Source organism: Pinus tabuliformis, chromosome J (genome assembly GCF_031772625.1).
Source record: "Pinus tabuliformis cultivar Carrire ecotype Pingquan chromosome J, CPIR1, whole genome shotgun sequence".
Classification (NCBI taxonomy): Eukaryota; Viridiplantae; Streptophyta; class Pinopsida; order Pinales; family Pinaceae; genus Pinus; species Pinus tabuliformis.
This window is the reverse complement of record NC_142295.1, coordinates 786,828,355-786,853,596: the sequence shown is the minus strand read 5'-3', so window position 1 is coordinate 786,853,596 and position 25,242 is coordinate 786,828,355. Positions and strand designations below refer to the sequence as shown.

The following is a 25,242-nucleotide window of genomic DNA, read 5'->3' as shown; positions in this document are numbered from 1 at the left end:
GCAAAAGGACTTGTGCTCGGCCGAATGTGCCCAAGAGCTAGCAACTCCTAATGGCCCACTCAATCTCATCCCGATAGGCCTTGGGATGCCTATAGGGGGTAGTAATCACTGCCTGTATGCCCTGCTCATGCTCAATGGTGTGCTGAAACCCCTGATCCGGTGGCTGTCCCGACGGAATCTCCCCAAACACTATGGCATACTGGTCAAGGATGGACTGTATATCTGGGTGCACCGTCTACCCTGTAGTCCCTGCCTCTAATGCACGTAGCTCCACTGCCCGCTCTACGTCTCCCCTCTGGAAGACTGCCTCCATCTGATGAGCCGGAACAGTTTGAGGCAGATATGTGTGCTGTCCCCGTATCTTCTCATGCCTCCCTGTCTTCTCATCATCCCACTCCATCTCTAGGGCCTTCCAATCTCTTGTGACCTTCCCTAGAGTGATAAGCCACTAAACACCCAGTATCATGTTGGTGTCCGGAATATCGACCACGAAAACGTGGTCGGTCAGTGTGTAGGTGCCCATCGTCACTGATAACTCTGGAACATAACGAGCACACACCATGGTCTGATCTCCTGGGACCAAAATTGAAAATCCATTGAAGCTCTCTGTCTGTATACCTCTTCGCTCAACCATCTGTGCATCGATGAAGTTGTGGGTTGCCCCATTGTCAACCAAAACTGATACTCGCTGACCACGTACTGTCCCCCTTACGCGCAGCGTCAGATACTTGGGAACTCCTCGCAACGCTGCAAGGGCCCCTCTGGTAGGTGCAAAGGATGCACCACCTGTTGGTGGTGGAGGTGGCAAAGGATCCTGCGCGACATGACTATCTCCTACCTCCACATCATCCTCGTCATCCTCTTCCCTGCTACTCTCGGAGAAGACCTCAATAAAATGTGCTTTGCCAGCAGCACATCTATGTCCCAGTGCCCACGGCCCCTGACAAGTAAAGCACAACCGCTTCTTCTTCAACTTCCTCCTGGCATCATCATCATTTGTGCTCGTCCTGGATGCCCCTTTGGAGGCAGAATCCTCACATCCTTCCCCTTAGGCTAGAAAGCCTGTCTTTGGGGGTAAGGTGTCCGGGTCCTGCTAATAGCATCCTGGAGTGTGGCTGGTCTAGTGGACTTGACTAGACCTCGAAGTGGCTCTGCTAACCCCTCAACATACATGTAGATCCTCCGTGTTGTGGATAGATTTGGCTCCATCACTGAAACCCTCAAGAAGTTTGCAATGTAGGTCTCTGGGTTTCCAGTCTATTTGAGCCTCGTCAGCTCAACAAAGCACTGTTCCAGATCCTTCCGGTCGAACCTCTCTATTAGTCTCCTGGTAAACTCGGCATATGTCGTCAATGTGGAGTGTCCGAGTGTAACCAACCCATGGAACCACCAGTCTTGGGCCTCACCATCCAAATGTAAGTTTGCCACCTTGATGGCCTTTGTCTCCGACATCTGGTTAAGCTGGAAATAGATGTCCAGCTTCTCCACCCAAGACTTTGCTGAACTATTTGATGAGCCATCAAACGTAGGCAAGTGAAATCTGCTCGCTATGCGGTGGGTGTCTCCATCATGATAATGCCAGTATCCTCTGTGATGGTCGCGGGGTCTACTATCCCGCAGTCTCTGAATGAGAGAGCATCCCTGAACTCCTGCCCATAGGCCTGGTACTCCGCAAAGTAATCGCCCATATGACCGAGCTCTGCCTCTTGCTGTGCTTCGGCTCCCGTGTCTGCTCCTAGGAAAGTGGGCATGGTAGAGCGTATAGGGGCATGTGAGGCCACCTGCTGAGTAGTATCACGCTGAGTGGCACTCTGCTTTGGCAAATGGTAAGATGCACCTGATCCCTCTCCAACCTAGAAAACCCATGGGCTCTCATGCTCTCTAGCCTCCACCTCCGTGAATCTCTGCCCCATCACCTCGATCTGCCTTGACAGATCCTGCACTGATTTGAGGAGCATGTTTGCAAATTTCTTCCTGTCATCATCTGCCATCGAATCCTCCTGCTCTGCGTCCACCACAGGCGGCTCCTGTTCTACGTTCACCACAGGCTCCTCCTGTTCTGTGTCCACCACCTAGACACAATCTCCCTCTCCGTAAGTGTTCTCCAACCTACGCTCAATATCTCTGTATTTCCTACCCCTGTAACAGATGTAGGGCTTCTCCCTTGGTGTCATAGACTGCTAGCTCCACAGGCTAAGCCAGATCTATGCTTTGATACCACTGTAATATCCCTTATCAGGGATATCCCTCAAACACAAGCAAACTCCAACCAGAGAAACAACAATAGTGCAACATACAATAACAGTAGTGTAACATACAATAATGTATACATAGAATATAAGCTGATACACGAGAAATGCGGAGAGAAATGCTAAGCCATTTTATTATACTGAGTAATGGAAAGAGTACAAGAGGTGATCAGACAGATAGCACCTCGACTTGCACAAGGCAAGTGAAGAAATACACTTAGAATGGTAAGGAAATGGCCCCTCTCTGAACTGTGTCCAACTGCTGTGTTGCTGCTACTGCTGGAATCAAAATGAGGATTTGGGGTTGTTCCCCTCAGAAAATGCTGAAAGTCTGGAATTAGCCTTTGCTCAATAAACCTAGAAAAGCTCAGAAAGCTTTTCCAAAATAACTGACCCTCGAAAATCACCCCCTTAGGGTCTATGCAATCCATCGAGGCTCTGTGCTGCTCCTGAAGAGAATCCTCCAAAACTCCACCTGAAACTCTGACAAAATCCTCCAATATGCCAGGGCTGATCCCTTGCTCAATCTCCCAGCTCAAATCCTCCACAAAACCCAATCCGGAGCTCCTACCCAAAAGAACTGCGTCCTCCCCTCTAAAGACTGCGCAGTCATCAAATACTCAACTCCTCCTCAACTCCAAAAACCGCTCCTCCTGCAAAATACTGATGGAACTACCTTGCCTGAGCAGGCACTCGAAGTCAAATACTCAACTCCTCCTCAACTCCAAAAACCGCTCCTCCTGCAAAATACTGATGGAACTACCTTGCCTGAGCTGGCACTCGAAGTCCCCCGGGGCTAAGGGCGAGATCTCCGAACGGAGACACTCGATGCACTAAACAGTGCTGCAGACAGACTAAACAGCTAGCGTGCTCTAGGTCGAAGTGACTAGCTCAAATGCAACTTAATCGAATGATCAAAATGAGGAGGCTCCTCTCTCCTTTATAGCGTTGGCCTCTCTCAAAACCCTAAGGCCACCTCCTCCAACGTAGCCTCTCTCTTTCCACGTGTTCCTTCTCATCTGCGCAGTCCCTCCAAGTGTCTACATCGGCCCCTTCTCTACGTGGTCCTTGGGCCCCCTTGGCTCCCTTTTTAAGTTACAACGTTGTGCTACTAGGGAGTGACTTTATTCATAAAGTGAGTTATGTCCCCCTTCCCTCACTTTTTTATTTATTAATAACTATAGAAGGCAAAATTGAGCAAAATCGAATATTCCAATTAGCCATGGCTAATTAGGAATATTACAGATCTACATGAAATATAACCTGCTTTGGATGTCAATGATATTCCTGGATATCAAAATTGATGTGATACAAGTGCTATGAAAAATGTCCCAAAATTTAATGTTGATCCTTATTCAGTTGCGGATAATTTTGCCAAATTTATCTAATATGCTTTAGAGTTCAACATGGTTGATAAGGATGCTCTCATGTGGTTTTTCCTTAATTCCTTGGGGAGTGATCAAAGAGATTGGCTTAGACGTTCTTGTAGACCTAAAAGCATCCTCTCCATTATGGTATTCATTGAAGAATTTCTGGAGTATGAGTCATTTGAAGTTATCCTTCAAGACTCGACAATGGCTCTCTAGGAGAAGAGTCTCCTAAATTATTTTGAAGAAGTTGAAGAAGATCATTGCCATCTAGAAGTAAACATCACCCTTGAAAATCTTGATCCTTCTATTGATGAAGGAAATCAGGATTGTGATGAAGAAGAATATTATGAGCAAAAGGAAGACACCTTTCTGGATCATTAGGATGAACACATTGAAAGTGATCTTGGAGATGGTCTTGAAAGAGAGCATGGTAATGATGAAGATGAAACTTTCGCCAATGAAGTTGAGGCGAGCTCCACCCTTTTCATGAATGTTAAGTTTGACAATATACTTCCAGAAGAACTTAAAAAGGGTGATCCCATCAATTCCCTGGAGGTTAACATTTTTGATTTCTTGAATATAGAAGGGAAGTGGGATATAAGTAGCTATCATTTTGACAAGGATCTAATCTGTGATACTAATGATGATATAACAATGACCTTGTCTTGCCTTACACTCTATATAATCAAGAAGGCATGATTATTGATGTCTTTGAGCCATCCTTAGATCTTCCTGTTGTCGTCCCTCAATCATATTTAGGGTGCATAACTTTCGAACATGATGAACCAACATTGGTTGGCAGTCTTGAATTTAATTGTTGTGATGAGTAGCCTACGCGTCGAGATATTGTCCTCTGACCATCCATCGCCTCTTGTTGCTCGCAGCATGTCCCTAAGGACATCAGGGACAATTGTATGCATGAGAAAGCTCTTAAACGGAAATTCTTTAGCCTGATTGTCGATTTCTTCATTTTCAGGCTGCAAGAGGGGGTCCAATGGTGCAAGTTGGATTCCTCTTTTCCCTCTTCATCCATAACTCCTCTTCATGGTCCATGGTTTATTTATTTTCCCACCTCCCACCCTTGTGATCGGACATCTGAGTATTATAATTATTATGATTATTCTTGGTTTTATCTCATGATTAACCATAGGGGCGAGAGGGGTGACATTGATGTAATGATATGTTGGCTGCATTGGTTATATGTCTATACTTAGGTGATGGATTGTATGTAAGCATAGAGTAGTTGCATTGCATATTGTGTGAGCATTCTAACATCATTCATATCATGTTTCATGATAGAATAGATTGCATCTAGTATAGATCCTATTTTATGTACGGATTTTATTATCTTCATATAAAAACATGGGTGATACCCTACACCCAGTGCACATGCTCCCCAACAAGTTGATTTTGATGTGTAGGTTATAGGTCTGCAAGCCCAGGGATTGCTGGAGCTGTCATGTACTCTCTATTCGAGCATATGGATCATGCTCTCTACAATGAGCTCATGTCCCTGAGTTGGATACCATGGGTAGATACCACATTCCATTCAGATCATGAATGCAGCTAAAAGAAACAGAAAGAGCATATCATGGCCACAACAAAATCAAGGAAAGAAAAATCAAAATGCAAAGATGGCTAGGGACATACAAATTAGCACGTGGGCAAAAGCCTTGCATGAGCTCTACCTCACTCATTATGGCCATCACCCAGTTCTTGAGCACATGTTGCTCCATTACATCAAAAGTAGGAACCCTTGTATGTCCCAACCCCAATGAGCAATGAATTGACTCATCATTAAGGGGTAATACTACAACCACATCACTCAAAGGAAGCTCTAATCCTTGAGCTATGAGCAGTAATACAAAGAAAAAAAGTTGTAAATGCCACACAAGAAGGGTGGAGAAACAAAGGCCGAGTTGGTAATTCATGCATCCATGAATGCTCCCTCTTCACATCTATACACTCAGGGTGTGGACACCCCCATCAGTGAGCCCCTTAGACCATGGAGTCTTGTCCCGTTCGTGATCATCATTATGGTCCATTAACACCTATTGATTGAAAGGTGGATTGAGGAAATGTTACTCCCCCTTAGGGGCTGGAAGTACCTAATAGGGTTGACCTTTAGCTAGTTGTGCCTAGGGAGAAAACACCATTGCGAGATTAGGGTCTTGATTTTGGAAGGGGATCCTTATTTGAAGTATTGAATATCTCATGAAACTCATGCTTGGTTCGGTTAGATGCAATAATGATCTTTGTCCCTAATGACGGGTTGCTTTCACTAGAATCTTTGTTGTGATTGTTAGGTGGATCAACAATCCAGGTCTCAGAAACCTCCTCCACAAGTACCCAGGCCCTTAGAGAAGTATATTTCAACAAACAAGTGAAGCATTGACACTCCTAGGCCTCCTAGCAACAACACTAGGTGACACATGCTCCTAATTACCTCGTGCACCCAACATGTTGATCACTTTGTATCAGATTTGACGATTCTTCAGGATGACACACCTTGGCCCAACATGCCCCCAGGTTGGCCTTAACACCAATTCATGGATGCAGCTGATTCAAAGACCAGATGAGGATGGTCCCACCTTCAGAGATTAGGGAGGGCTAGTTGCACCTAAGAAGCCCTCAATGCTGGAGTAGAGGAGGCCACTTTTCCCCTTCTGGCCTTTTCTTCAATTAAGCATTTTCCCTTTTCTATTTGATTAAGTGACTAATTAGAGTAACTTTTAATCCAAGAAAATGGTAAATTTTCCTTGACGATTTCTCCGGCCACTGAAGGTCACTTTTCACCATCCCATCCTATAGATCGCCTCATTCTGGTTCCAACGCGCTATTACACTAAGGCGTTTCTCCAAATGACCTGCTCCCAACAACACCTCTAGTGTATACAATTAAAATATATTGAAAATAACTTTTTTTTTTTCGTAGTTAGAATGCGACAAAACAAAGAACGAACTGTGAAGAACTGCCCCCAATGGTGAAATACAGTAAGCAAACTCCATCGGATTCCATAAAACTCCTCCAAAACCCTCCGGATCTTCTAATGATGTAATCTTGCCCCTGTAAACTGGCTGTCAACAACCCTGGAAGTCCATCCTGACTGCATCATAAGGTAAACCAAAAATGGAAACATTATGTATTTTTCCTTATCTCTATGTTAGCTTTGCTTATGATTCATTTGTCAGAGCTGGCTCATTGACTTCCGTACTTTGTGCTCCAACCAAGTCATGGTTTGATTAGTCCACCAACATGCAACAATGTCAAACAAAAGCTCCATAACTTTTAGCAGGACTTGATTTTTTCGTTTTTCCTCATAGTATTCATATAATCATTTATGTCCTAGACATCAAAGATACCAAATAAGAGATTAATATTCAAATTATTCATTTTTTGTGTAATGATAGATAAATTGAAACAGCAATATTATATATGCATCAGTTATTTGATGAAGGTATGCATTTTCAAGTTATGAAGGTGACTTTAATTACGATATAATAAAAATTATTGGTTTTCCTAATATTTATAGTAGTTCATCATTTAGAGGACTTACTACTAACTATAGATTATTTTATAGAGAAACAATCTTTTCGTGTAGCTAACGATGTCAGAAATGTCTTCTGCAGCATCTTTACTTAGGAGCGCTTTATGGTTTACTGGGCATGAAAGCTGTATTAGTGGATGATTTTGTAGCCTTCATAACTGGATATATTGGCCCGTATGCTTTTTTCCCCATTATTCTGCTTTGTGATGGTTTTCAGCTTTTGCCATATCCTAAGTCATAGCTTCTGTGTCAGCTTGGAAGAACATTTAATTTTGTAAATATTTCTTTTTCTTAAAATAGGTTAAAGCTGGTTTTAGTTATCAGTCAGTTTATGTTCTTTTTGGTGATATGTGGGATGTATGGATCTTACTTTGATATTCCATAATCTCAGCTTTAACTTTGAAGTTGAGTTTTAGAAACTTCATCTCTTTAGCTGGTTTGGTTTAATTGTAACCTGATCATAGAATTTCATTTTTCAGTCATATAAGGTCTGATTGCATAGGTTGATAAATGATTTGTAGTACAAACGGTTTGCATGGGAATTTTTAGTCTGTTCTGTTTTTCTCTTTACAGAAAATGGTACTTTCTATTACATTTAAAAAAATCCTTGGCTTTACCTGGAAGCAGAATTTACAGCATGACCACTGTTTCCAAAAAAATAGAGCATATATGGCAACGGTTTGTGTCCCCACTTCCACATAGTTCAAAATAAAAAGTGATTTGCTAATTTTATCTTCCTGAGTTCTACTTTTTGAGTATATACAAGCATACTGTCCATCATCCACTTATATATCTGCAAAAGATATACATCTACTATCAAATTGAAAATTGATGTCCGACTGAATTTTCCAAGGTGCTGAAGTTGCTGTTATTTTCTGTCCCCCTGGAGTTGTCCACCATCTCTTCTTTCTCCTATTCCAAGTTGTCAATTACGGCTGGCAGGTTCATATTCACCTTCAGATAGTAAATTTATCTGCTTATATCCAGTGTTGTTGGTCATATGCATCCTTTTGAGCAGCAAATGCCCAGGTAGGGACTGTATTTATTGTTAGGAGATGTCCCTTATTCATTTTTTCAAACTATCTTTCCTATTGAGATGCTTGTTTGATACATGCTTGTTTTATTTTGTATGGTGGAAAAACCGCTGTTATTTCTCCAAATCCTGGCAGTTCATGTATATGCATTTCTCCCTTTTTTAATTGTGCACCTTTCTTGGCTCCATCAGCCCACTGATTATGAATTTTGGCCAGGTGTTAGAAGCTAATAGTTTCAAACAATTTTGCTAGGAGCCTTGCTGTGTCTATGCTTTGTCCGAGGTTAAAATTTCTTGGGGAGATTTGACAACTTGTGGTTCTGAAGGTTAATTCTGACCCCCTATTGCTACCACTTTAGCATGAATTAAGTTCTTCAAAAGAGATAGGCACAGACAGAATCACCAGGGCTTTTGCCATGTTTGTTTTGATCCCTATTTCTCACAAGAAGCTGACAAGTACCCCCTACACTGTTGTTTGTTTTTATCCCTAGTTCTCACAAGAAGCTGACGAGGCCTCTCCTGCACTGGCAACTCCTGGGTTTCCCTTGGGCACACCATCAAGGAAGAGTGTAAATAATAATTCTTCCAAGATTCCCTGTTCAATTTGCTGTTGATGCAAATCAAGAGTCCAGGCTCTGAGTTTTCTGGCTTTTGATTGTGTTTTGCAGAAATAAGCCATCTACATGAGTACTGATTTTATTTGGCCATCTTTATTCTTCATATGTTTATTTAGCTTCTTCTATTTTAAGACTTGTATTAGAAGTGATGCTTTTGGATATTGGTGATACAGTAGCCATGGCTATCTCCTTTGAACGAGTTGTTTATTTTCAAGGATGACCTTGTTTCTGGTCTCAATACTTTCCAAGACAGGATTTTCGGGAGGATTTGACACACTTTTTCCCACACAGGCTTTCCCTCTATGATATAAAGGATATTTCTTCTGCCAATTTGAGATGAAACCAACCCAACTATCTACATTTGGAACAGATTGAATGAAGTCTTGGAATACTAGATTCTATGCACTTCTTGCTATTGGTCCTGTTGCCGCAAAATATAGCAGGCCTTGAAAGAGAAGAAGCCCATATCACCGAAGAAGTGGAGGAAGCTGAAAAGAAGAAATCCAAGAGAGAGGAAGTAAAAGATCTCTACTATGATTGAGATAGTCTTCCTCACCTAGTTCTTTTTAAGTTTCTATTTTTCAAGTTTTCTGTTGTAAGATATGGCCATCGTGAGTCACTAAGGAGCATGATAGGATGCATCATGGCATAACAAAAGCACTGAAAACAAGTGGTCGTGACATCATCATAGAGAAGCATGAAAGATAGCTGAAAGAAAAGTCTATGGCAATCACCCATGGAAGGATATAGCTCTTGGTAACCTCATTAGAAGCATAAATGGTACTTACGAGAAAAGGGAAAAGTCATCTAGTACAAAGCACATCATACATCAATCAAAAGGAAACATTTGTTGAATGAGGATACTCAAGATCCTGTATTGGAATCTTCATTGGAAGGTTCACCGATTAAAAGGAAGCAAGTGTTTCATCAAGAATGCCAACTTGTGGAAATTCATGGGATGGTGGAATGATGTCAAGGAATTAAAGTTCTTTCAATCAAGGAATCTACTGAAGGAAGTCTAGATGACCTAAAGGAAAATGAGGTATGTATGCTTCTATTTGATAAAATAGAGGCATGTCATATAGTTGCAGGTAACATGGATAAATGCGCTATCTCGAGAGAATTATCAAAAGAAAGGATCTCCTCCTTTGAAAGAATGCATGAAGACATGATTCACATATTGACTAGATGAAATCAACATAATATGTCCTCATATGAAATATGAGGTGGTTGAAAAAAATTGGAGGAACTCCAATTGGAAGTTATTGGAAATGAAATGTGTGAAGAATGAAAGAAAGAGATCATGAAATATGCAACTATGGAAAAAGCAATCATCATCCAACACTGAAAGATTTGACTATTATATCTCCATGAAAGATATGAAGACGCCGATGAAGTTTGAAAAAGAAAGAAACCCTTGATAGTATATATCTTTTGGAGATGTGTCAATATGTATGTAGGATGCTGATGCAAACAAAAAGATGTTATGATGAAATACCATCACAAAGGTAATTTTGATTTAATGTTCATTTCTTATTTTTGAATAATATATGGATGGGCTTATGCAGGGCTTCCAAGGGAAGAACTATGGATGTCTTTCGCAACTTGTCAAAAATCAGTTACTTGAATCCTACTGCAGCAAACTGATAATATTTCACCTACTTGTTAAATTACTTGAACAAGTTACTTGCAGTTTTCTACGACAAATACTGAAATAAGTACATTGCAGCCTACACAAAATAAAATATTGTGGAAACTAATTACTGCACTCGAGAGAAATAAATACACACACACACATCTACATAGTTGTTTTTGGACAATGTCCTCGGAAAAACCCAATGTGGGAAAACCAGTGCAGCGGTTGAGGGTTTTAATTATTATGCAGTAGTAAATGTGAGTACAAATCGTTGGATGCCCAAATTGGCTATTTGATACATAGAAATGCTGGAAAAGAGTTAGTGAGAAAAATCTCACACTGATTTGGGATATCCAACACTGATCAGAGACACGCTGGCTGGCCCCACATTACCTCTGCGTCAATCCTACACAACTCTGTGTCACACTTGCTGGGCATTGCGTCACCTCCTCTTCTGATCTCCTTCAGTTTGGAAATTCAAGCCTCTGGCCCTTCGGTCTCACACCTTGAATTCTGGCACTAGATCTCGACTCTCTTAGTTGAATTTCAAACTCCCTCTAAAGCTCTGCGTTGCCTCACTGAACTGCTCTATGCCTTCTTTGCCTTGCACTCTCTGGATCTGGGAAACTCTCCTCCGGACTATTATCCCTGGCCCTCACCGCAAGAAGATCACTCAATCTCACTCTGAAAACTCAACGCTGCTACTCTTGAGAAATCCGATCTCCGATCTCTCATTCGATGTGCTTTCCAAGTGCTCATTGAACTCCTTATTATAATCTCTCATTGGAGCTCCAACGACCAAGATTAAAACATCAAGCACCAAGATTAACAGGGAGTTGATCCTCATCTTCTTTTAGAAGATTCACCCCTGATTTAATTAATACCCTTTAATTAACCTGATTTCCTAAGTTTAGACTTAGGGAACCATTTAAAAAATTTAATTATTTTAATTAAACCATCTCTAGGTGGAATTTTCCAAACGATTTTTTGGATATTGGAGAATGCATGTGTCTTAGGGTCTCTGCAAACTCTCGAGGCAAGAGCACATCCGATGCTACATAAATCAACAATCCCTCTTAGAGAGGAATGTGCTCTAGTGCTGTAACCTGCTGAAGCATCACTTTGTCTCTACATCATCTCCTGTTGCATTGCTGATGTCTGGTTCTACTACCCATCAACTACTGCGCAACTCTTATTGTTGCATCTATGCTGCTGCTGGCCTTGCTAAACTGCTGCGAACACCGTATCTGCACTGTAACCCTCTCTCCATTTGCTACCACTGCAACTGCAACATCTGCAACAGAAAAGCATAAAAAATACTAAACCAACTGTTTTCAGTATGATGCATTGGTCCTCCGAGTTCTAACTGCTGCTAGACTCTGTGCTGTCACTGAAGCCTCTATGTTGCTGTTGACACTGCTCTGTTCCAACTGCACTGCTGCCAAAACTGCTCTACGCTGCTCAGAATTCGACCGCTACTAGCTACTGCATCTGTAACTCTGGCACCTGACTGCACCAACTGCCACTGGTCCATCCTTATATTGTTGACTATGGGCTCCTGTAGCAGGGTCTTGATCCAAGAAGTGGACTACTCAAGGATCTTGCCCATCTTTTAGCTCTCTGGGGCTACAACTCTAGATCTCCCCACGTCATCCTTGGAGGCATATCAACAATCATGGCAAAATATTCCTCCAGTTTGGAGGACAGCCTGTTGATCTTTGCAGATGCAACTTGCCGATCCTGCTTCTCCTTGTCCTTCTTTCTGAGAGGACACTGAGTGCTGTAGTGGCCCAACTCCCCACAACTGAAGCACTTTATCTTCGAAATATCCTTCTTCTTCTGCGCTGCTCCTGCTACCCTTTTGGTGCAACGACCACGTTCTCCTCTTCCTTCACTGCTTTTGTCCCATTGCTGCTACTACCATTGATGGTGGTCTTCACTAGATCACGCCTTATCTCCTCCTGTTGCAAATCAGCCCATACACGCTCTAAATCTAGCAGTTTTTCTTTGCCCAGGATACTCTGGACAAAAACTTGCCATTCTTTAGAAACACTATTCAGTGTTAATCATATAAACTCTGAGGGTTGGGTTGCTGATCCTATTGAAGACATCTGGTCCCAAACATCCCGACGCTTTGTAATGAAGGGGTCCACTTGCTACCCTTTCTGCATCCTTGTGCATCTCAACTTCTCCTATAAGTACATCTCCCGTTGCTCAGAAGATCCTTCGTATAGCATAGCTAAGGCTTCCCACATCTGCGTGGTAGTATCCTTGCCAACTATATGGGATACTACATGATCTCGAACCCTGTCGAGAATGATTCTCGTTGTCTTCGCCATCTTAGCCTTATACATCTTAAGTGGATCTGCATCGGCAAGTACAACTACCACACTATCGACATAAGTTCTGAGATCATGCTCATTTAAAAGGTAGGAGATCTTAGCCTTCCAGATCACATAGTTGGAGGCTTCGTCCAACCGATCTTGATCTCTCAACCTTGCTGATGCCATCTCTCCTAAAAAAAATTGAACTGCTCTCTCTTTTTCTTTCCATAGTTGCTGGCCAACTATTCGCACTCCTTTCTGGAGTGAGAAATCTCGCACACAGCTACTGCTGCTCTGCTAGAAAAATTCAGACTTCTTGGTTGGAAGTCCTCTGAGGAAGAAATTCCCTCAGTATGTGCTATTCTCTCCCTCTCACACTATTCTGCCAGCAACTGCTGCAAAATATCTGCGTCCCAGCTGAAGATCTACTCTGCAAGGAAAATTACGTTGCTACCTTTTGCCTCTAGAAAGCTTCGATTTGGAGAATCAAATTTCTCTGTCAACTCACTTAGAGAAATCGATCTCACTCAAAACTTCGACCTCTTGGTCCAAGGACTGCACTGCCTTCTGGAGTTTCGAATTTTTTGCCTTTACAGTAATTTTGAACTCTCTTCCTTTCTGCAACTGAGCTCTTCTGCTCACGATCTGTGCTCTGATACCAAGTGGAAAATCGGTTTCCTGATTCCTACTGCAGCAAACTGATAATATTTCACCTACTTGTTAAATTACCTGAATAAGTTACTTGCACTTTTCTATGGCAAATACTGAAATACATACACTGTAGTCTACACAAAATAAAAAATTGCGGAAACTAAATACTGCATTGGAGAGAAATAAACACACACACATCTACACAGTTGTACGGGGACAATGTCCCCGGAAAAAACTCAATGTGGGAAAACCGGTGCAACAACAGAGGGTTTTAATTATTATGTCATAGTAAATCCGAGTACAAAATGTTGGATGCCCAAATTGGCTATCCGATACAAAGAAATACTCACAAAGAGTTAGTGGGAAAAATCTCACATTGGTTCGGGAGATTCGACATTGATCAGAGACAGGCTGCCTAGCCCCACGCTTCCTTTGCGCAACTTCTCTGTCAATCCTACGCAGCACTGTGTCACACTTGCTGGGCTCTGCGTCTCCTCTTCTGATCTCCTGTTGTTTGGAAATTCGACCCTCTGGCTCTCCGGTCTCACACCTCGGCGTCTGGCACTAGATCTCGACTTGGGAAAACTCTCCTTCGGACAACTATCCCTGCCCCTCACTACAAGAAGATCACTCAATCTCACTCCGACAACTCAACATTGCTACTCTTGAGAAATTTGATCTCTGATCTCTCATTCGATGTGTTTTCCAAGTGCCCATCGAACTCCTTATAATCTCTCATTGGAGCTCCAATGACCAAGATTATGTTGAATTGGGGTAGCATCAGATGTGCTCTAGCCACGAAATTTGGTGGAGAGATTTGGTGGAGAGGTTGGGGCACATGAGATCTTCAATGCCGAGAAAGGGTTTGGGCAAATTCTAAACAGATCAGGAGATATTAAAATAATTAATATTTTTAATGGAGTTCCAAAGTCTAAACTTAGGGAAAATAAAATATTAATGTGTATTAATATTAATACTTTTAATGGAGTCCCAAAGTCTAAACTTAGGGAAAATAAAATATTAATGTGTATTAATATGAATCTGTGTTAGAGTGGTCCAAAAGACATGGATCAAGCCAGATCTAATCTTAACCGTTGATTAGAGATTTAATCTCGGCCGTTGAGATGTCAACAGGAAAAGAATAAGAGGAGGCTTGAGGGTCACTTGGAGAGTACACTAATGATCAGTCATTCTATTCTCTAGAGTGGGATTGCTAAGAGAGATAGAATCAGTGATCGGGAGAGCAGCTGAGGGGAATTGAGTACAGAGGAACGGAGAAGGCAGAGATTGTGCCGGGAGAGCAGCGCAACAGCCAAGGGGGGTGATGCAGAGCCAACAAGGGCTCATGCAGGGCTACGCAGAGGCAGCCAAGTGCTGCGCAGAGCACCAGAGGGGCCAGTGTGGCTGATGCAGAGGCCCAGAATTGGCGTAGGGCCTCCTGGGCTGACGCAAGCCAAGGAAGGCTGACGCAGGGCCAACGCTAGGCTAGGAGTTGCTAACGCAGTCCAGATTGGGCAGATGCTAGGGTTGTAGAGCAATTTTGTGCTGACGAACTGCTGGAAGGGTTTTCTGGGGCTTCAGCTAGGAGATTTCTCTCAAATTGTGAGGTATAGCTGCTAAGGAAATTCTCTGTTGGGTAGGCCAGTTTCGGCACCCAGATTGTACTCTGATATTGCTTAATAAGAAAACCCTTAGATAGCTGCACCGGTTTTCCCACATTGGGTTTTTCCAGGGACATTGGTCCAAAAATAATGGTGTCATGTGGTGTGTTTGTTCTTGTTTCTTTTAGTTGCTGATGTGTAATATGTTGAGCATGCACTGGTGTTTATTTTCAGTGTTTACTTTGTAAATAACTTGTTAAAGAAAAATAACAAGTAGGTAGGAATAAATCAGGAAAAGTGCATGAAGGGTTTCTAAACTAAGTAAACTTAGAAACTTCAACATGGTGTCAGAGTGTGATTGTGATTGCAGATCACAGGAAGGCTAAAAGACATCAGTCAATAGAGAAATAACAGCAGAAAACAACTGTCCCGAGGTGACAAAAGCTGTTTCTAGCAGCGCAGAAGCCAAGAAGTGTGACATAGAGCCAACCAGAGCCACGTGGAAGAAGCCGGGAGCTGCACAGAGCCTCAGAGAGGCTAGCACTGCTGACGCAGAGGGCCATAGGGCTGACACAAGGCATCCCAGGGCTGATGCAGACCCATCCTGGGTGAGGCAGAGCCAGTGTGAGGCAGAGAGGGGCTGACGCAGTTCACAGAGAGGCAGTTGCTGGAGTCTAAAAGGTTGTAGAAATATTGCAGAGTGGAGCTGGTGAGGTACTGTAGTCAAAACAGTACCTAACAGAGCAGGGCCAGAGGAGTTGTTATTGAGGGTTTCTAGCCGAGGAACTTGGATCAACAGTGCAGTGGCACAAGACGATCAGAGTAGGGGGCAGCTCGACAAGTAGCAGAAGGATTTCCAAGAGGGAAATCAGGACTCAGAGGGAGTCCAGAAGAGAACTTCCAGACGGGAAGTAGAGACTCAGAGGAGTCGAATAGAGAACTTCCAGGAGGGAAGTAGAGGAGCGTCATGGCACTACATGGGGTAAGAGACCATGATAGACTGGACGGAGCATCGAACTTCACAGTCTGGAAGGCTAGAATCTTATCAGTGCTTGACAGGAATTGTGTCAAGAACTTCACCTTGAAGACAATATCTATCCCAGTCGACCCAAATGATAATGATAAGTACGAAGAGGCGATGGTGAGGGCCAAGTGCATTATCCTTGACGGGGTCAAGGATCATGTGGTACCACATATAGACGAGAAGGAAATGGCAATTGAGATGTGGGAGGCTCTCAAGAACCTGTACCAACATACTTCTGTCAGAGAAGAATGTTGCTCAAGAACGAGATGAGGTTGTATCAGATGAAGAAGGGTCAAATGATTGACTCCTTCCTCAGAGGACTGAATGAGATCCGAGATTAGTTGACTGCTATAGGAGCGACACCGGATTAGGAGCTTATGGTGAGGATATCCCTGAATGGTATCTCAGAAGAGTGGGAAGTGTTTGTCCAGACTCCAGAGCATCCTAGGCAGAGGGACTCTCTTACCTTGGGACGAGATGTGGGCAGCTCTTCGCCAGGAAGAGATCAAACGACAGTCAAAGACGGGTAGCAGCGGCAAAGGGATCAAGGTCAAGTAGGAGGAGGAGGATGTGGCCCTAACATCTAGGGAAAGCAAGAGAAGCAAAAGAAGAAATATCTCTCCAAGATCAAGTGCTTCCACTGTGGGGAGATGGGTCATTATGCGACCCAGTGCCCAAGGAAGAAGAGTAAGGGAGTCTTCTGAGACTAAGGTAGTGCCAGCACGGGCAGAGAAGGAAGTTTTGACAGACGATGACTATGCCATGAGTGCACACGCGCCACTTGAGTGGAAGTGGGGAGACATCGAGCTGTAGTCAGGTGGACTATAGGCGATGAGGGGTAGGATCCTTGAGGTACCCAACCTCTTGGATTAGACATTGCTATGGGAACCCCAACGAGGAGTAGCAGGATTGGTTGAGTGGGTAGAGATGGATGCGGATGGAGCGATAGAGAGACCTACAGTGCAGGAGTCCCAAGATAGCGCAGAGCTAGCAGGCTGCAGCAGTGCGAGAGGCACACGAGTGTTGCACTAGTGTAGGAAGGCACAAGGAGGTGTGCAACGGTGCGAGATGCACGGAGTTGCTGCAGTAGCACAGAGGTCAGAGAGAGGGAGCACTTGTCAGTGGCAGAGGGAGCTTCAACATCAGTGGGTGTTTCTAGCCTAAAAGGGAGGTCAGTTGGGAGATCAGTTACTTACTTCTCAGTAACTGAGTTGCAGTGCAGCAGTGGGCAGCACGATGCAACATGATGAGAGGAGGTGCAATGCGGATGCAGTGTTGGGAGAAAGGACCAGTAGCAGCTCAGATGCAGAGGGAGCTGTCGTACAGATGCAGCAGTGGCAGTGGCAGAACCATAGGCAGCAGTACAGGAGGAAGCAATGCAGAGGATGTTGGGCAGGAAGGCCTAGCATCAGCACAGGTACCATAACATCCCTTATCAGGAATATACCTCAAACACAAGCAAACTCCAACCAGAGATGGACTGGAGTCTGGGAAGGCATTTACTAGATATGTCGCCTCTAAAAAGAGGACAAGATTCGGAGGCTACCTGGCCCTTTCCAGACTCTGTCTAAGAGTATAATAGAAACACACAAGTGATATAATAGTCGAGAATGCTCAAGTGATACAAATAACAATGATACGATATATATCAAATAAACCATAAGCAAGTACACAAGAAATGCGAGAGAATGCTAAGCCATTTTATTATACTAAGTAATAAAATGAGTACAGGAGGTGATCAGGAAGATGGCACCTCTACTTGCACTAGGCAAGTGAAGAAATACACTTAGAATAGCGAAGTAATGGCCCCTCTCTGATGTGCATCCAAGCTGCTGGGAAACTGCTATGCTGCTGCTAGAAATCAAATGAGGATTTGGGGCTGCTCCCATCCTCAGAAAAGGCTGAAACTCTCGAAATGAATCGTACTCTACTCAAGAAACTCAGAAAAACCTAGAAAGTTCTCCTGAATGGCCGACCCCCGAAAATCACCCCCTTGGGGTTCTGTGCAGTCTCTCAGTGCTTTCCGCTGCCACTGAATGCAACCCTCCAGAAATATGCCTGAAACCCCTACCAAAAACTCTCCAGCTGTAAGGGCTGATCCCCTGCTCTACCTCCCAGCACAAAACCAGAACTGCGTCCCTCTCTTAGCGCTGCGCAGTGCCCCAGAACTGCATCCCACTCCTAGTGTTGCACAGTCCTCTTAAATGTTGATAAACTGCTGCTGTAATGTTGATGTATCTACTGCTAAAATGCCAATGGAAATACCTTGCCCGAGCAGGTACTCGAAGTCCCCCAGGGCTAAGGGTGAGATCTTTGAACGGAGATACTCAATGCACTAAACAGTGCTGCAAACTAGCTAAATAGCCAACGTGCTCTATGTCGAAAGGACTATCACAAAGACTCATATCTGAATGATCAAAATGAGGGGGCTCCTCTCTCATTTATAGCCTTTGCCTCTCTCAATCCCAAGGCTCAGCTTCTCCTGCGTGATCCCCTCTTGCCACGTGTGTCTTCCCTCCTACGCAGTCCCTCCATGTGTCTGTGTGGGCTCCATTTCTGCGTCCCCCTTTGGCCCCTTTGGTCCCCCTTTAAGTCACAACGTTGTGCTACTAGGAAGTGACTTTTTATTTTAAAAGTGAGTTATGTCCCCCTTCCTCACTTTTTTATTTACAAATAACTATAGAAGGCAAAATTTGGACAAAATCAAATATTCCAATTAGCCATGGCTAATTAGGAATATTACAGTCTCCCCCGGCGAAATGTTGCTTGTCCTCAAGCAGCTGAAGTGATGGATGCTGTAAGATCTGCTCACTCTCCCAAGTGGCATCCTCATCCGACAAATTCTTCCACCTCACCAAGAATTCCTGGACCGTCCTGCTCCGCAGCTGCCTCTCCCTAGTATCAATGATAGCCTCTGGTTGCAATACCAAATGCCCCTCGTCATCCATGTGTGGTAGCTCATCTGTCACCGTCACCTACTGCCCCAATGCCTTTTTTAGGCACGATACATGAAAAGTGTTATGAATCTTGCTGCCTTGAGGCAACTACAACTCATATGCAACCTGTCCAATCCTGCGTATCACCCTGTATGGCCCATAAAAGTGGGGCTTGAGCTTCTCAGCCCTCTTCTGCTTCAGTGTCGACTGTCGGTATGGGTGTAATCATAGGTAGACCATGTCCCCTACCTCGAACTGTCTCTCCACCCAACCCCTATCGGCATACAACTTCTGCTAATTCTGCACTGTAGCCATGTTATCCTTGAGAGCTCAGAGGATATCCTGACTCTCTTGGATCCAAATCTTGGCTCTAGGAGCCTTGCTATCACCAAATATCACGTCAACCAAAGATAAAGGATGATATCCATACAAGGCATAGAATGGTGACGTACCAATGGACATGAGATGTGAAGTATTGTAGCAGTACTCCCCTAGATGCAGCCACTCCAACCATTCTCGCTGCTGCCCGCTGACATAGTTACGCAGGTAGCCCTCCAGCCACTTGTTAACTATCTCTGTCTTCCCATCCATTTGTGGGTGATAACTGGTACGCGGTGTCAACTCCGTCCCCACCAATCGGAAAAGCTCCTGCTAAAACCCGCCCATAAAACGGCTGTCCCTATCACTGATGATGGTCTTAGGAAGACCATGTAGCCTGAAGATCTCCCTGAAGAACAGCTTACCTGTGCTGCTGTATAATGTGCGGATATGGCAAAGAAATGTGCATACTTCGTCAGCCGATCAACGAAGACAAAGATACAATCCTTGCCTGTACCATGTGCAACCTTGTGATGAAGTCCATCGAAATACTCTTCCATTTCCCCTCCGGAATGGGAAGAGGCTGCAATAATCCCGCGGGATGGCTCATCTCCCCCTTGTTCCTCTGGCAAACATCGCACTCCCTGATATGCTGGAGTACGTCCTCCTTGAGGCCCTTCCATGAGAACCTCTCTCTAATGGCCTTATAGGTTTTCGTAAACCCCTGATGGCCTGCCAATGGTGAGGCATGTGATGTCTGGAGTATCTTCTTCTTGAGTTAAGACCCCTCAATCAAGAAGATCCGATCCCTGTAATAGATGATCTCATCGATCACCCTGTACCTGTCATCTGCCACCTGCCCGTCCAGAATCTCACATGCAAACCTGTCCTTGGAGTACTCTATTAAGAATTGAGCCCTCCAGTCTGTATCCATGCTCATAAGAGACAACGTGGTTGGTCTACATGAAAGGGCATCTGCTACCACGTTGTTCTTACCCTTGACATACTCAATGTCAAAGTCATATGCTTGGATCTTACTGATCCACTTCTGCTGCCTCTCCTGTAACTGCTTCTGCTCCAAAAAGCACTTGAGGCTGTTGTGATGAGTCCTCACCGTGAACCTGTTGCTCACCAAATACTGCCGGTACTTAGCCAATGCATGCATGATGGCCAGCATCTCGTTGTATATAGAATACAACCTCTTGTGCAGAAGGAGCTTCTGGCTCTCAAAGGCTATAGGGTGACCTCCCTGCATCAACAATGCGCCGATCTCCTCTCCCGACGCATCACACTTCAAAACAAATGGCTGCATAAAATCTGGCAATGCAAGCACTAGGCAGCTGCTCATAACCTCCTTGAGCCTATCAAAGGCTCGCTGCGCTGTATCTGACCAACTGAATGCCCCCTTCCTTGTCAAGTCTGTTAGGGGTGTAGCAAGCCCTGAGAAAGCCTTGACGAACTTCCGGTAGTACGTACAAATGCCAATGAATCCTCGAAGTTCCGTCACGTTTCTCGGCTCCGGCCATTCTCTGATGGCCCTGATCTTCTCCTTGTGGACTCTCACTCCGTCCACCCCTATGATGTGTCCCAGATATAACATCTCCATCAACCCAAACTCACACTTGGAGAGTTTGGCATAGAATTGCTGCTCCTGTAAGATACGCAATACTGTCTCAATGTGCTGGAGATGCTCCTCCCAAGTCCTGCTGTAAATGAGAATATCATCGAAGAATACCAACACAAACTTCCTCAAGTGACTACGGAAGATGTGATTCATGCAGGACTGAAATGTAGCTGGGGCGTTGGTTAGCCCAAAAGGCATCACCAAGAACTCAAAGTGCCCATAGTGACACCTAAAGGCGGTCTTGGGAATGTCCTGCTCCCTCACACGAATCTGCTGGTACCCCGATCTCAAATCAATCTTTGAGAAGAAACGTACCCCTCTCAACTCGTCCATCAACTCATCGATCCGGGGTATGGGGTACCTGTTCTTCAGGGTCTTCTTGTTCAGGGCCCTATAGTCAATGCACATCCTCAACGTACTGTCCTTCTTCTTCACCAACACCACAGAAGAAGCAAAAGGACTCGTGCTCGGTCGAATATGCCCAAGAGCCAGCAACTCCTGGATAGCCCTCTCAATCTCATCCCGATAGGCCTTGGGGTGTCTATAGGGGGTGGTGATCATTGCTTGTATGCCCTGCTCTAGCTCGATGGTGTGCTCAAACCCCCGATCCGGTGGCTGTCCTGGTGGAATCTCCCCAAACACTATGGCATACTGTTCAAGGATGGACTGTATCTCTAGATGTACCGACTACCCTGTAGTCCCTGCCTCTGATGAACGCAGCTCCACTGCCCACTCTATTTCTCCCTTCCGGAAGACTGCCTCCATCCGATGAGCCGAAACAGTTTGAGGCGGATATGTGTGCTGTCCCCGTATCTTCTCATGCCTCCCTGTCTTCTCATCATCCCACTCCATCTCTAGAGTCTTCCAATCCGTCGTGACCTTCGTTAGAGTGATAAGCCACTGAACACCCAATATCATGTTGGTGTCCAGAATATCGACCACGAAAAAGTGGTCAGTCAATGTGTAGGTGCCCATCGTCACTGAAAGCTCTGGAACATAATGAGCACACATCATGGTCTGATCTCCTGGGACCAAGACTGAAAACCCATCGAAACTCTCTGTATGTATACCTCTTCGCTCAACTATCTGTGCATCGATGAAGTTGTGGGTCACCACACTGTCGACCAAAACCGATACCCGCTGGCCACGCACTGTCCCTCGTACGCGTAGCGTCAGATACTTGGGAACTCCTCGCAATGCTGCAAGGGCCCCTCTGGTGGGTGCAAATGATGCACCTCCCGCTGTTGGTGGTGGAGGTGGTAAAGGTTCCTGTACGACATGGCTATCTCCTTCCTCCCCATCATCCTTGTCATCCTCTTCTCCACTGCTCTCAGAGAAGACCTTAATAAAATGTGCTTTGCCAGTAGCACATCTATGTCCTAGTGCCCATGGCTTCTGACATGTGAAGCACAACCGCTTCTTCTTTAGCTCCCTCATGGCATCATCATCAAGCTGTACTTGTCCTTGATTCCCCTTGTGAGGTGGAATCCTCACGTCCTTCCCCTTAGACTGGAAAGTCTGTCTCTGGGGGTAAGGTGTCCGGGTCCTGGGTAAGACATCCTGTAAGTCCCGGGTCCTGCTAATAGCGTCCTGGAGTGTGGCTAGTCTAGTGGATCGGACTAGACCCCGAAGTGGCTTTGCTAACCCCTCAACATACATATAGACCCTCCGCACCGTGGATAGGTCTGGCACCATCATGGAGACCCTCAAGAAATCTGTAATGTAGGTCTCTGGGCTCGCTGTTTGTTTGAGCCTTGTCAGCTCAACAAAATGTTGCTCGGTGTCCCTCCTGTCAAATCGCTCCATCAATCTCCTGGTAAACTCAGCATATGTCGTCACTGTAGAATGCCCGAATGTAACCATCCCATGAAACCACCAATCCTGGGCCTCACAATCCAAATGCAATGTTGCCACCTTGATGGCCTCTGTCTCCGACATCTGGTTAAGCTGGAAATAAATGTCCAGCTTCTCCACCCAAGACTTTGCTGAAGTGTTTGATGAACCATCAAATGTAGGCAAGTGGAATTTACTCGCTGCAAGGTGGGTGTCACCATCATGGTAATGTCGGTACCCTCTGTGATGGTCGTTGGGTCTGCTATCCCGCTGGTGCTGAACAAAATCTCTGAATAAGAGGGCATCCCTGAACTCTTGTCCATAGGCCTGGTACTCTGCAAAATAATCGCCAATATGTCTGGGCTCTGCCTCCTGCTGGGCTACGACCCCCGTGTCTTCTCCTAAGAAAGTGGGCATGGTAGAGCCTGTAGGGGCATGTGAGGCCACCTGTTGCGCAGTATCACTGGCAAATGGTGGGATGCGCCTGATCCCTCACCAACCTGGAAAACTCGTGGGCTCTCATGCTGTCTGGCCTCTACTGCCGTGAATCTCTGCCCCATCACCTCAATCTACCTCGACAGATCCTGCACTGATTTGAGGAGCATATCCGCAAATCTCTTCCCATCATCATCTGCCATCGGAGCCTCCTGCTTTGCGTCCACCACAGGCTTCCTTTGCTCTGCGTCCACTACAGGCTCTTCCTGTTCTGCGTCTACTACCGGAACACAGTCTCCCTCTCCATAGGTATTCTCCAACCTACGCCTAGTGTCTCTGTATCTCTGACCTCTGTAATAGATATAGGGTTTTTCCCCTGATGTCATAGATTGCTAGCTCCACAAGTTGAGCCAGATCTATGCTCTGATACCACTGTAATATCCCTTATCAGGAATATACCTCAAACACAAGCAAACTCCAACCAGAGATGGACTGGGAGGGCATTGACCAGATATGTCGCCTTTAAAAAGAGGACGAGATCCGGAGGCTACTTGGCCCTTTCCAGACTCTGTCTAAGAGTATAATAGAAACACACAAGTGGTATAATAGCCGAGAATGCTCAAGAGATTCAAATAACAATGATACAATATATATCAAATAAATCATAAGCAGATACACAAGAAATGCAGAGAGAATGCTAAGCCATTTTATTATACTGAGTAATAAAATGAGTACAGGAGGTGATCAGGAAGATGGCACCTCTACTTGCACTAGGCAAGTGAAGAAATACACTCAGAATAGCAAAGGAATGGCCCCTCTCTGATCTGCGTCCAAGCTACTGGGAAACTGCTATGCTGCTGCTGCTGCTGCTAGAAATCAAATGAGGATTTGGGGCTGCTCCCCTCCTCAGAAAAGGCTGAAACTCTGGAATCAGACTCTACTCAAGAAACCTAGAAAAACCCAGAAAGCTCTCTTGGAATGGCCGACCCCCGAAAATCACCCCCTTGGGGTTCTGCGCAGTCTCTTAGTGCTCTGCGCTGCCACTGAATGCAACCCTCCAGAAATATGCCTGAAACCCCTGCCAAAAACTCTCCAGCTGCAAGGGCTGATCCCCTGCTCTACCTCTCAGCACAAAACCAGAACTGCGTCCCTCTCTTAGTGCCGCGCAGTCCCCCAGAACTGCATCCCACTCCCGGTGCTGCGCAGTCCTCCAAAATGCTGATAAACTGCTGCTGAAATGCTGATGTATCTACTGCTGAAATGCCAATGGAAATACCTTGCCCGAGCAGGCACTCGAAGTCCCCCGGGGCTAAGGGTGAGATCTCCGAACGGAGACACTCAATGCACTAAACAGTGCTACAAACTAGCTAAACAGCCAGCGTGCTCTAAGTCGAAGTGACTATCACAAAGGCTCATAGGCTCATAACTGAATGATCATAATGAGGGGGCTCCTCTCTCATTTATAGCCTTTGCCTCTCTCAATCCCAAGGCTCACCTCCTCCTGTGTGATTCCCCTCTTGGCATGTGTCTCTTCCCTCCTGCGCAGTCCCTCCATGTGTTTGCGTGGGCTCCATTTCTGCGTCCCCCTTTGGCCCCCTTGGCTCCCCTTTAAGTCACAACGTTGTGATACTAGGAAGTGACTTTTTATTCTAAAAGTGAGTTATGTCCCCATTCCTCACTTTTTTATTTACAAATAACTATAGAAGGCAAAATTTGGACAAAATCAAATATTCCTATTAGCCATGGCTAATTAGAAATATTACATACCGATGCCGGATGATTAGAGTAATACTCAGTGAGGAGTATTGCTAGAGCACAGTCCTTGTTAAGAGGGAGTGTTGATTTGGGGTAGCATTGGATGTGCTTTAGCCACGAAATTTTGTGGAGAGGTTGGGGCACATGAGACCTCCAATACCCAGAAAGGGTTTGGGCAAATTCTAAGAGGGAGTGTTGATTTGGGGTAGCATTGGATGTGCTTTAGCCACGAAATTTTGTGGAGAGGTTGGGGCACATGAGATCTCCAATACCCAGAAAGGGTTTGTGC

The 25,242-nt window shown here is 44.9% G+C and overlaps 1 protein-coding gene across 1 annotated transcript in view; it reads left to right on the top strand.

Annotated features, from left to right (window-relative positions):
- Positions 1-25,242, top strand: part of LOC149229078 (acyl-lipid (8-3)-desaturase-like) — a 246,043-nt gene that overhangs the window by 137,537 nt on the left and 83,264 nt on the right. The window contains exon 9 of the mRNA XM_089378451.1: positions 7,249-7,340. Within this exon, the coding sequence (XP_089234577.1) occupies positions 7,249-7,340 (92 nt within the window). The remainder of the gene's footprint in view (positions 1-7,248; positions 7,341-25,242) is intronic.